Source organism: Pelophylax lessonae, assembly GCF_965119305.1.
Source record: "Pelophylax lessonae genome assembly, chromosome: 5".
NCBI lineage: Eukaryota > Metazoa > Chordata > Amphibia > Anura > Ranidae > Pelophylax > Pelophylax lessonae.
The window spans coordinates 428,407,356-428,419,322 of NC_138772.1; the positions used below are offsets into that span (position 1 = coordinate 428,407,356).

The 11,967-nt window shown below is 43.0% G+C and overlaps 1 protein-coding gene across 1 annotated transcript in view; it reads left to right on the plus strand.

Moving 5' to 3' along the window:
• CHCHD7 (coiled-coil-helix-coiled-coil-helix domain containing 7) overlaps nt 1-3,090 on the plus strand; it is a 59,243-nt gene extending 56,153 nt beyond the window's left edge. The window contains exon 4 of the mRNA XM_082259144.1: nt 2,878-3,090. Coding sequence (XP_082115270.1) covers nt 2,878-2,982 — 105 coding nt within the window. The 3' untranslated portion in view covers nt 2,983-3,090. The remainder of the gene's footprint in view (nt 1-2,877) is intronic.
• Nucleotides 3,091-11,967: the final 8,877 nt, after the last annotated feature.

Here is an 11,967-nt window from a genome sequence, read left to right on the forward strand (position 1 = left end):
CCTCACTTGACTCTATGGTCTTGGAGGACCGGAGCTACGGCAAACGTCATTGCCTAGCAACCAGTTTAAAGGTCCCTTTTTTTTTTTTTTTCATTTTATTTAATTTTTTTTTTTTATTTTTTCTATCTTTTAGTGTACTTGTGAGATCTGACGACTTTTTGACCCCAGATCTCACAAAAAAGAGGTCCTGTCGTGCCTTTTTCTATTACAAGTAATGTTTACATTTCTTGTAATAGAAATAAAAATGATCAATTTTTTTTTTTTTTTAAAAAAACAGTGTAAAAATAAAAAATAATAAATAAAATAAATAGTAAAAAAAAAAAAAAAAAAAAATTAAAGCGCCCTGTCCCCGCGAGCTCGCGCGCAGAAGCAACGCATACGGAAACCCCGCCCACATATGTAAACAGTGTTCAAACTACACATGTGAGGTATCGTCGCGATCGTTAGAGCAAGAGCAATAATTTGAGCCCTAGACCTCCTCTGTAACTCTAAGATAGCAACCTGTAGAAATTTTTAAAATGTCGCCTATGGGGATTTTTAAGTACCAAAGTTTGTCACCATTCTGTGAGCGTGCGCAATTTTTAAGCATGACATGTTGGGTATCTATTTACTCGGCGTAACATTATCTTTCACATTATGGAAAACAATTGGGCTAACTTTACTGTTTTCTTATTTTTTAATTAAAAAAAGTGATTTTTTTCCCAAAAAATTGCGTTTGGAAGACCGCTGCGCAAATACGGTGTGATAAAAAATATTGCAATAATCTCCATTTTATTCTCTAGGGTCTCTGCTAAAAAAAAAATATATAATGTTTTGGGGTTCTAAGTAGTTTTCTAGCAAAAACAACTGATTTTAGCTTGTAAACACCAAATGTCAAAAATAGGCCTAGGCAAGTGGCTAGGATGCATGATGATGCTCCTTGGATGTTTAGGCCCCTCTATATGGCTAGGCTGTGAAAAAGTCTCACACATGTGGTATTGCCATACTCAGGAGGAGTGGCAGAATGTATTTTGGGGTGTCATTTTTGCTATGTACATGCTATGTGTTAGGAATATTCTATAAATTTACAACTTTGTGTAAAAAAAAAAAGTTTTTATTTTTTTCCCACATTTTCCAAAAACTTGTGGAAAAAAATGACATGTTCAAAGGACCCATAATGCCTCATAGAATATACGTTGGAGTGTTTGCTTTCCAAAATGGGGTCATTTTGTGGACTTTTCCATTGTATTGGTGCTCTAGGGCCTTGAAAAGTGTGATATGTAGTAAGAAAGTTTTATGTGTATTTATGCTCCTAAAACGCCTTATGGTGCTACGTGGAGTCTCTTTTTGTGGCCAGGCTGTGTAAAAGTCTCACACATGTGGTATCACCATACTCAGAAGGAGTAGCAGAATGAATTTTGGGGTGTCATTTTTGCTGTGTACATGCTATGTGTTAGAAATAGCTTATAAATTGACAACGTTTTGGGAAAAAAAAAGAAAAAAAAATGTTTTCTTCATTTTCCCAAGAATTGTGGGAAAAAAATTATAACTTCAAAAAACTCACCATGCCTCTTACTAAATACCTTGGACTGTCTACTTTACAAAAAAGGGTCATTTGGGGGGTATTTGTACTGTCCTGACATTTCAGGGCCTCAAGAAAGGAGATAGGCCATCAGTACATCTGGTGTGATCAATTTTCAGTAATTGGTACCATAGCTTCTAGACTCAATAACTTTCACACAGACTAAATAATATACACTAATTTGGGTTAATTTTACCAGAGATATGTAGCAGTATAAATTTTGGCCCAAATGTATGAAGAAAAATTAATTTTTTGCAAAATTTTATAATAGAAACTAAAAAAAAGTGTTTCTTTTGCAAAATTTTTGCTCTTTTTTTGCTTATATCACGGAAAAAAAAACCTCAGTTGTGATCAAATACCACCAAAAGAAAGCTCTATTTGTGTGAAAAAAATGATAAAAATTTTGTTTGGTTACAGTGTAGCATGACTGAGCAATTGTCATTCAAAGTGTGAGAGTGCTGAAAGCTGAAAATTGGTCTGGGCAGGAAGGGTGTCTAACTGCTCTGTATGGAAGCGGTTAAGCTGTTAATCTAGCTAATTATGCAGTGTTGTCCCCTCCCGCCCGAAGGATGTATTTTTTATTTTTATTTTTTCACATTTCCCAAGCTTTTTTTATTACTGCATAAATATTATTCAGATGAAATGCAAAATTTCTAAATTATAGAAATGCTAAATTATAACAAATAATATCTCTTTGAAATATAAAAGTGTCAATCATGGGTAAGCATGTGACGTGATCTTTTCCTCCTTTGTGCTATGCTGGATTGACCACTGAGACAACCAGTGCTGTCACATGGTGGGGAGATGAAGAAGTCTAAAGGTTCATTTAAATTCTGTCTAAAGCTAAATTATTTTTTCCATTTTGAATAGGGTTATAGTGTTGAAAGGTGAGTTGTCACTGAAACAGGTGTTGGAAGATTTACCCATTATTCCACTGACTATTGTCAGTGGGGCAGATAGAGTGTGTCTCCCCAAACATGTCACAAACCACAATGGCAACCTGAAAGGGGTTTGACCATTTCCCACTCTATACAAGACTTCCACTTCTGTCTCTCAGCCTATGAGGAGGGAGCGAACAGAGAGGCACTGCTCTAGTGCATAACGATGGATCTTGATCAGATTCAGGTAAGTATAAGGTGGGGTCTGGGGAGGAGCTGCACTCAAAAATGCTTTACCTTAAAACTTCAGCTTTTAGAACCACCTTTTATAGAAATGTTTTTTTTGATGTCCTAGTTAAGTTTCTGGTGTATAATGGCAAACACAATGCATAATTTCTATTTTACTCTAACTTAAAATTCACCTTTTTTTTATTCCAGCACACAGTCATGATGAATAGAAGAAGAGATGGTGTAAGTCCTGCTATGCCAACAGCTGAAGAAAGAAAGCAGATATTGGCATCACTTGCATCTGTGCCATATTGAGACAGAACAATACTTGTTCTCATTGTTTTAGGTTTTATTTAATTCTCCAATTTCACTCATGTTTATTAGGAGATTGTACATTTTTATATTAAATGTGCATAAAGCTTACTTGGTTTATCTTTTTTTTTTTAATTTGCTTGCATTACAGAACTAGCTTCTGCGAAATTTGACTATTTAGGGCTTTAAAAACCCTCCAGGTCTGGTTTTAGGGAGGGGGGGAACCTAATGCCAAAAATAAAAAAAAAATGGTGTAAGGACCCCCATCAAACCCCCCCCCCTCCCCCCGCAAAATCCATACTATAGTAGACCATATGCCCTCAACAGGGGGGGGGGGGGGGACTTGTGTGTGTTCTATACTTGTGTTTATTGAATGATACCCCATACCCATTCACTTGTGGTCTGGGATCTGAGGGCTTCCTTTATCTGGTAAGTCATCCCTGCACCCCCAAAACCACTGGACCAGGGTTGTGTGGAAGACTCCGTTGTCCTCATCAACAGGGGTTTGTCCCCCTTAGCACAGTACTCCCCCCCCCCCCCCCCCCCAAGCTGAGGGCATGTGGCCTGGTATGGTTCAGAAGGTAGGGCGATGGGGAGGCGCATTCCATTTTTTCTATTTTTTTTTTTTTTTTTGCATGCGGTCCCCCCCTAAAATTCATACCAGACCCAAAGGAAATCAGTGCGCGGATATAAAAATGGATGTGAACTGAAATACATGTTTACCTTGAAAAATATAGGACTGAACCGATGACTCCATTGTGAAAAGGGCCAAACAAATTTCATACTGCTGTTATGATGTAAAAGCTTGAAATTTGTGTTAAGCCAAAAATATATGGCTTGACTTTAAAGCAGCCAGAAGCTGCATTGTTCACTTACAGAAGACTCTTTTAGAGCCAGAGCCTACGTCAAGCTTTTCTTCATTTCAGAGAGGTTCTTCTTTCCCATGCCAGTCTATGGCAGTGCAAAAGCCACTTGCAGCAGGTGAAATGGAGGTCAACTGCACCTGTCAAATTCTGAATGATTACAAAAGCATCTCAAAATAATGCCATCAACACAAGCTCAAAGCCTGTCGACACAGCCCTTTATTGTTACTGGAGAGCCTGCGTTAACCACTTCTGGACCAGAATGTTTTACCCCCTTAATGACCAGGCCATTTTTTGCGATACGGCACTGCGTTACTTTAACTGACCACTGTCGTACGATACTGTCCCCAAATAAAATTAAGGTCCTTTTTTCCCCACAAATAGAGCTTTCTTATTGTGGTATTTGTTCGCCTCTGCGGTTTTGATTTCTCTATCGCTCATTGACAGATGTAGTCCTCGGTGATTCAGCACCTTCGGGTTATGCTGCCTCCACAGGAGTAGGACTAGACAGGAAATAAAAAATGCTCTGGCCACACCCTAGGGGCAGTCCCCGAGGGTATATCCTCTCTCTCCCTGCTACAGCACATCAGTTTTTTTCGGTCTAGTTAGGAGTAAGGACCTAGATACCTTGTTGGGATCTTCGGTCCTGGCAGGATTTTTTGCTTAAAAAGATTTTTAGATAGCTTTTTTTCTCCAGTGTTCCTGTGAGATCTTCAAGCAAGAAAGCTGAACTGGGCGACGGGCTGGGTGTTTAGATCCAGTGGTCACCCCAGTTCAGCCTACGAGCGCGTGCAGGCCATAGCTCCGCGCAGGGTCGGCCGCGACATAGTCCCACTGGACGGGGACTGACCCTGCGAGTTAAACGTCTCGCTGAAACGCCAAGGACCATGAGTCACGGCGTCCAGATTGGTCGACAGCCCTCCCACCCCGGTGGAGAGGGGTACTGTCAGGAGTTGGCGCCCGCCTGGTTCCGGTATGGTGAGTAGTATGTTCCCCCTTTCCCTCTGACGGGTCTTGTGGTGAACGCGGGCCCTCGCTGTATGGTAAGGATGAGTTTTTCCCTCTATCCTATAAACATGGCACAGATCCCCCTATTTTGAGTGTGATTTTTGCGTGCAAAAAGCCAGGAGGCTTGGTTTGGGAGCTGACAATCTAATTGTAAAAATGTTTAAAAGATTGTAATCAGCGGCAGTACTGGAATCTTGCTATGATATAATAAGTATCCTACCAGTCAGAAGCCAGGGATATGTAGACTGTCTCCCTAATCAGGTCTCCAGCAATAGCAGGCCTTCCGATGGCCCTACGGTCCGCCAGGGTTCGGTACCGCCGACCAGGCTAAATCCCCATGTAGAGAAGGTGTTGTGATCACGCCGCTATTGCGTGCAGCCGCCGCCATTGTTTTGCTAGATCACACGAGGCCGCCATTTTGGCGTAGCCTTGTGTCTCCAGCATGGGGGCGGCCATGTTTGATGTGTCCCAAACACCGTGGAGCTTGGGGAGGCGCCGGAAGGCGTGCAGAGGGGCGGAGCCGCCTCCTTTCTTCCCGGGCAGCCAGCCAAGAGACTTCCTGTCGGTTTCAGACAGGGCTGAGACAAGTGCAGTGGAAAACTCTGAGCATCAAGTGGTGAGCCTGGGGGTCGATCTCTCTCTCTCTCTCTCTCTCTCTCGCTCGATAGGGGTCCCTAAGCAGCTAACACTGAGGGGCTTTGTGGCGCTGGGGGTCTAAAAAAAAAAAAAAAAGTTTTATTTTTGGATTGAAATTTCCGGATAGTAACTGGAATTATCATGGACCCTGCCACACAAGCACCCCCACCTGTTTCCCTCGAGGGGACCACGGGACCCGCCGGTGCACAGAGTATAGATGCATTTACATCAGTTTTGGAGTCTTTGGTGGCTCGGGTGGAGACGGCCTGCCAGGGACGTGGGTCAAGAAAGCGACCCCCGCCTACCCCTATATCATCTGACACCTCTGACTCAGATTCAGAGATGGTCACTGCAGTTGCAGGTCCCTCTGCAAGGGCTGTTATCTCAGGTAAAGTTCCCTCAGACAGTGAGGAGGACGTTCATTCTTCCGCCATAATTCGGGAAGAAGCATTGGTGGACGCACTAGTTGTGGCGGTGCGGGAAACCTTAAGACTTGAGGTTTTACCGGCAGAGGCAACTGAAACAGAGATTCCCTTTGGTACTAACAAGCCCATCAAAACGGTGAAGGTTTTTCCTGTACCCAAGTGTTCTGATAATAAGATTAAGGTAGAATGGGAACATTCTAAGCGTACCTCTACTATTTCCAAGCGTATTGATAGACGTTATCCGTTTGAGGAATCCTTCATTAAGAAATGGACGGTACCACCGGTGGTGGACCCACCTATTTCCAGGCTGAATAAAACCACGGTTATCCCAGTGGAGGACACTTCGTCCTTTAAGGATCCGGTGGATCGAAAGGTGGAAGCGGAGTCCCGCACTATCTTCTCCCTGATAGGGTCAGCATTTAGACCAGTAATTGTTATTGGTCTAGTTTCCCAGACACTAACGGAATGGGCGAGACTGGTACGCCAAGACCTGAGGGGGAAAGATATCCCCCAGGGAACATCTGAATTAATGGAACAGATTATACAAGGACTACAGTTCGTCTGTGACGCAGCCTTGGATACTACTCCCCTATTAGGGCAAGCATCTATGTCAGCGGTAATCCTCAGACGTGTGCTGTGGTTAAAATGCTGGTCAGCAGACCTAGGTTCCAAAAAGACCTTGACGAATCTCCCCTTTCAGGGGAATCGCCTATTTGGTGCCACTCTAGATGAGATCATCAAGAATGCCACTGGGGGCAAGAGCACTTTCTTGCCACAAACGGCAAGAGCTAAAGGACCGCGTAACAAGCGAGGACCTTTCTTTACCGCCCATAAAGGGTTCGCACGCCCGGCTGGAACAAGCGGGAAAGGCAAGGCTCCTCCAGGCGGGTTCAAAAGGGGCTGGTCGGACAAACAAAAGACCGACTCAGCCAAACCCAAAGCAAAGAATTACACAGCCTGAAGGTGCGCCCCCACCCGGGTTGAGGGTGGGGGGACGTCTTCACCGGTATTCAGGGCATTAGATCGAGCATCGATCACTGTTACCGGTGCGATTCTTCCCTTCCAACATTTAAGTACTACAGGGAGTGGCAGTTACCGTTCCCTGAACAGATCTTTTTCTTTACCTTTTCCAAAGATTAGTCTCAGTTCCCCACAAGAAACGGATCCGGTTGAACAGATAGCCCGAGAAGCCTCTAGCCAGGTGACTTCGGTCCCGGAGGTTCAACCAGAAGAAATCACCGTTCCGGATAGGAATCCGGTGTCTGATAAATGTGTGGGAACAGAGAAGGAGCAGACTGATGATCGGGACCAGATAGCTCTAGGGCCGTCTGGGTCAGATCCAGTCAACGCCAGTGGTCCTAGAAATTCTAGGCTGGCCTCGTCTAGCCAGTCTGGCCGACTTGGACAGACTGGTCGCGGACGTTCCTTGGGAACTTCGTCTCAGGGAGTGTCTGCGGTCTCAAGGACCAATCTTCCATTATGCTTTACAGTCGCTGGTTTTAATGGCCTGGCCATTGAGACCCAGGTACTGAAGGACAGAGGGTTGTTAGCTTCAGTTATTCCTACCCTTATTAAAGCAAGGAAAGCGACTTCCAGCAAGGTTTATTATCGCACATGGAAGACTTATATCGCGTGGTGCGAATCTTTAGGGATTCCTCCACGTACCTATTCGGTGACCCGAATACTGGCCTTTCTGCAGAAAGGGGTTGAGCAGAAACTAGCCTTGAGTACCATCAAAGGTCAAGTTTCAGCATTAGCAATCTTCTTTCAGAAACCTTTTAGCTACCAAGTCCTTGGTGTGAAATTTCATCCAGGGGGTGCGGCACCTGGCTCCACCAGTCCGCGCGCCCTTACCGCCCTGGGATCTTAATTTGGTTTTGACGGTTCTACAGAAACCGCCCTTTGAAAACATCAGGGAGATTCCCTTTCTTGGTGGCTATCACTTCTGCATGCAGGGTGTCAGAACTGGCTGCATTATCATGCCAGTCCCCATACTTAGTGATTCATAGGGATAAGGTAGTGCTTCATCCTAAGCCATCCTTTCTTCCTAAGGTGGTTTCAGATTTTCATCTGAATGAAGATATTGTACTACCTTCCTTGTGTCCTCAGCCCAATCATCATCGGGAACATGCGTTGCATTCCTTTTAGATGTGGTTCGGGCAATCAGGGTATACCTGAAGGCAACGGAATCGTTCCGTAAGACGGATTCACTTTTTGTGATCCCGGATGGCCCCAGAAAGGGGTTGCCTGCAGCTGCCGCGACTATCGCCAAATGGATCAGACAGACGGTGGTACAGGCTTATTCTATTAAGGGTCGGAGTCCTCCGTTCCCTGTTAGGGCGCACTCCACTCGAGCGCTCAGTACTTCTTGGGCCTTCCGCCATCAGGCGTCAGTGGTCCAGGTATGTAAGGAGGCCACCTGGTCGTCGGTACATACCTTTACAAAATTTTATAAGATTGATGTGATGGCATCGGCGGATGCCTCATTTGGCCGCAAAGTTTTGTAGGCCGCAATTTGAGGAGACCGGCGGTTTACCTCGAGGGTTTTTTCTGTTGAAAAATTTTTTTCTGTTGAGTCTCATCATTGAGGATGAGCATTGTAAACTTCTAGTTGGCACCGGTTGGGCCTTCTAGATTTGGATTTAATTTTCCATTTTCCCACCCCTCATTTGTGGTACTGCTTTGGGACGTCCCGAAGGTGCTGAATCACCGAGGACTACGTCTGTCAATGAGCGATAGAGAAAAACGGATTTTTGTAAGATCTTACCGTAAAATCCTTTTCTCTTAGCTCATTGACAGACGTAGTACCCGCCCCTCTGTTTTGGAGTTGGGTTGGGTTAAATTCTCTAAACTCTGCTTTGTGACATAACTGATGTGCTGTAGCAGGGAGAGAGAGGATATACCCTCGGGGACTGCCCCTAGGGTGTGGCCAGAGCATTTTTTATTTCCTGTCTAGTCCTACTCCTGTGGAGGCAGCATAACCCGAAGGTGCTGAATCACCGAGGACTACGTCTGTCAATGAGCTAAGAGAAAAGGATTTTACGGTAAGATCTTACAAAAATCCGTTTTTTTTTTGTGCTATAAACAAAAAAAGGGGCAACAATTCTGAAAAAAAAAAAATTCACTTCCTGCTATAAAACAAAAAAATTAAAAAAAAAAAAAATTTTCATCATTTTAGGCCAATATGTATTCTGACACATTTTTTGTAAAACAGGGGATAGATTTATGGCTTTTATTTCTTTTTTAACTAGTAATGGCGGTGATCAGCGATTTTTAGCAGGACTGCGACATTGCGGCGCACAGATTGGACACCTGACACGTTTAAGGGGACCAGTGATATTACTACAGTAATCAGTGCTAAAAATATGCACTGTTACTGTACTAATGACAATGGCAGGGAAGGGGTTAATACCGGGTGTGATTAAAGGGTTAAGCGTGTCCCTAGGGGGTGCTTTCTAACTGTGTGGGGGATGGACTCACTAGATGAACATAGAGATCTGTCTTCCTGAATAGCAGGAACGCAGGATCCCTGTGTTCATATGTGACAGAATGGCGGTCTACCTTGTTTACATAGGCAGACTTCTGTTCTGTCTCTATGGGGAATGATCGAGGTTGGCCGTCGGACACGCTATTGGTCCCCCCCCCCGACCAATCAGCGCACACGTGCCCCCTGGCTATTACACAGAACGATGTACAGGTACGTCGTTTCGCATAATAGAGCCGACCTGCTGCAATATATGTGTGGCGGCTGGTTGGCAAGTGGTTAAACCTAAAAATATGTTTCCAGGAGCTGAGATGAATGGTGTAAGGGAGGGAAAGAAAAGTTTTTAAGCAGGGTTCCTTGCTAAATGGAACGGTGCAAAGTGGTCTGCACAAAACCCACTGAAAGTATTTGTCTTTTTATTTAGTTTTATCAGCATTACAACTTATGAATATATTTTTGATTTACAACATTGTACATACAATAACTTTTCATTTTTCAGTTTTATTACTTAAATTTCTCAAAGAAAACTATTTTCAGTACCTAGGCTAAGCCTGGAAATATCAGCATGTGTGTGTTGCATCATTTTCTAAATACATAAAATGGAATAATTGTAATTTTTTTTAATTTCTTTAGATGAAAATGGCAGATATCTAAAGGAGCATACACATTACTGCAGGCATTTATGAATTCTAAAATATTTTCCATCTTTATGTGTATACATATCAGTTTACATACATTGCTGTTTCTGTGTGGTTACGCATTAGAAGCATAATACACCTTAAGAGCATAAAAACAGTGTTGCGGGTAGCCAGAATTTTTTTTATTTTAAAGTGGACCTCTGCAAATATGTATGAATACATTTTTAACATCCTTATGACTTGCTTAGGCTGAGGGTATTTTAGTCTGCTGCAAACAAGAGGAGACATTTTTCTCATTATCCGCTTCTCCAGTGATCAGACTGCAATATTGTTACTTTGTAGCAAGGTAAAATGCTGCAGAAAGGTACTGATCTGGATCAGATATTTGTGGACACAACCAAGAAGAGCACAGTCATTGGAAATAAAATGATTGTGTCATCTTTGAGTCAGCATACCAGTCCAGGAAATAGATGCTGACCCTGGATAATGCCGCAACAAACATGCCTCCGTCCTTCTGGTGAGAAAAACAGATGAAGGCATTGCCAGGGAGAGTTGTGTGATCTTGGGGATAAGTAATACATACTGTCAAGTGTTCCACAGTGCTTAAAGTAGAACTATGGGCAAAACTTTTTTTTTTTTTTCACTTTGGATAGAGCAAGGGAGGGTTATAACCCCTGACAGACTTTTTTTCACCATCTGTGTCCCATTTCAGAGTTTTTCCTTCACTTCCTTTCCCATAGCCAAACAGAAAGTGACAGGAAATCCCTGCAAATTAGGGGAATTCCTTGGGGACCCCCAGGTTATCAGAACCAGTGTCCCCATTGGAAGATTTCCCCTCTATTACCTTCCTGGGGACAACCCTAAATTTGGGATTTTCTTTTACTTTCAAAAGTAAAAAGGACAGATAGAGAGGCTGAAACTCATTGCCAGGGGCACAGACAGCAATAAAACCTGACAGTTGTTGTAATCCATTTTAACTCAATTCAAAACTGGAAAAAAAAAAACCTGCATACACCTAATATGACAAAATATATCAGACGCAGAGTTTACTTCAAATACATCTGCATCACATACAGTATTAAGGTACTGAAGGGCACAGGAATCACACATACTTTTTACAAGCTTTCTAGTGTGTACATTCCTTATCAAAGGCTTGTTTTAAACTGATGCAGTGTTACATCTGAGCAGTAGAGGGCACATTTTTACTAAAGAAGTGAGCAAACTAACTGTAAAGTTCCCTCCACTGTGGAGACAAAACACACAAGTTTCTTGCTGGTGTGCAATGTGGTTTTCTCTGCTGCGCCGCTCATATAAAATTCCCCCTCCAAACATTACAGCAAATATGCAAATTAAGACAACAAAGCAAGACTCTAAATTACACTAAATTCATGTTGTTTCCCAGGAGTGTAGTGACAATGTTGAGACATGTTTCCTAGGTGCCACCACAGGTGAAAAAATTAGCGTCTATCTTTTAAGACCTATTCACACCACTTGCGTTGTTGTAACATGTTGTAATGCATCTTATGTGCACTAGTACACCACAGTGACAATAATTGTGAATGCGACTCCAACTCACCAGCAAAATGCATATGCGAAGCAATGCGTAATGTCCTGGGCTGCAAAAAACGGCAAACAACATTTATTTTTGTTGTGATGAGGTGCGTTTCAGCTCATTCCTTTTGAATAGGGCTGCCTTATTGCAGCGTGCAGCAAAGTAAGAAAATTCATTGCAAGGTTTTGTGAACAGGCCTCTAGTCTACGGCTACACGGTTGGCTATATCTTTCTGGATTCAAACACTCGTTCACTGATATCTTTATTGGCATCCCATTAACTTCAGTGTGCAGTAAATGAGATGACTGCCAACAATTTGATAAAGTGGCTGTTTCAATTTCTAGCATTTTACTCACCTGTCCCTGATCTGATAAGTCTGCTT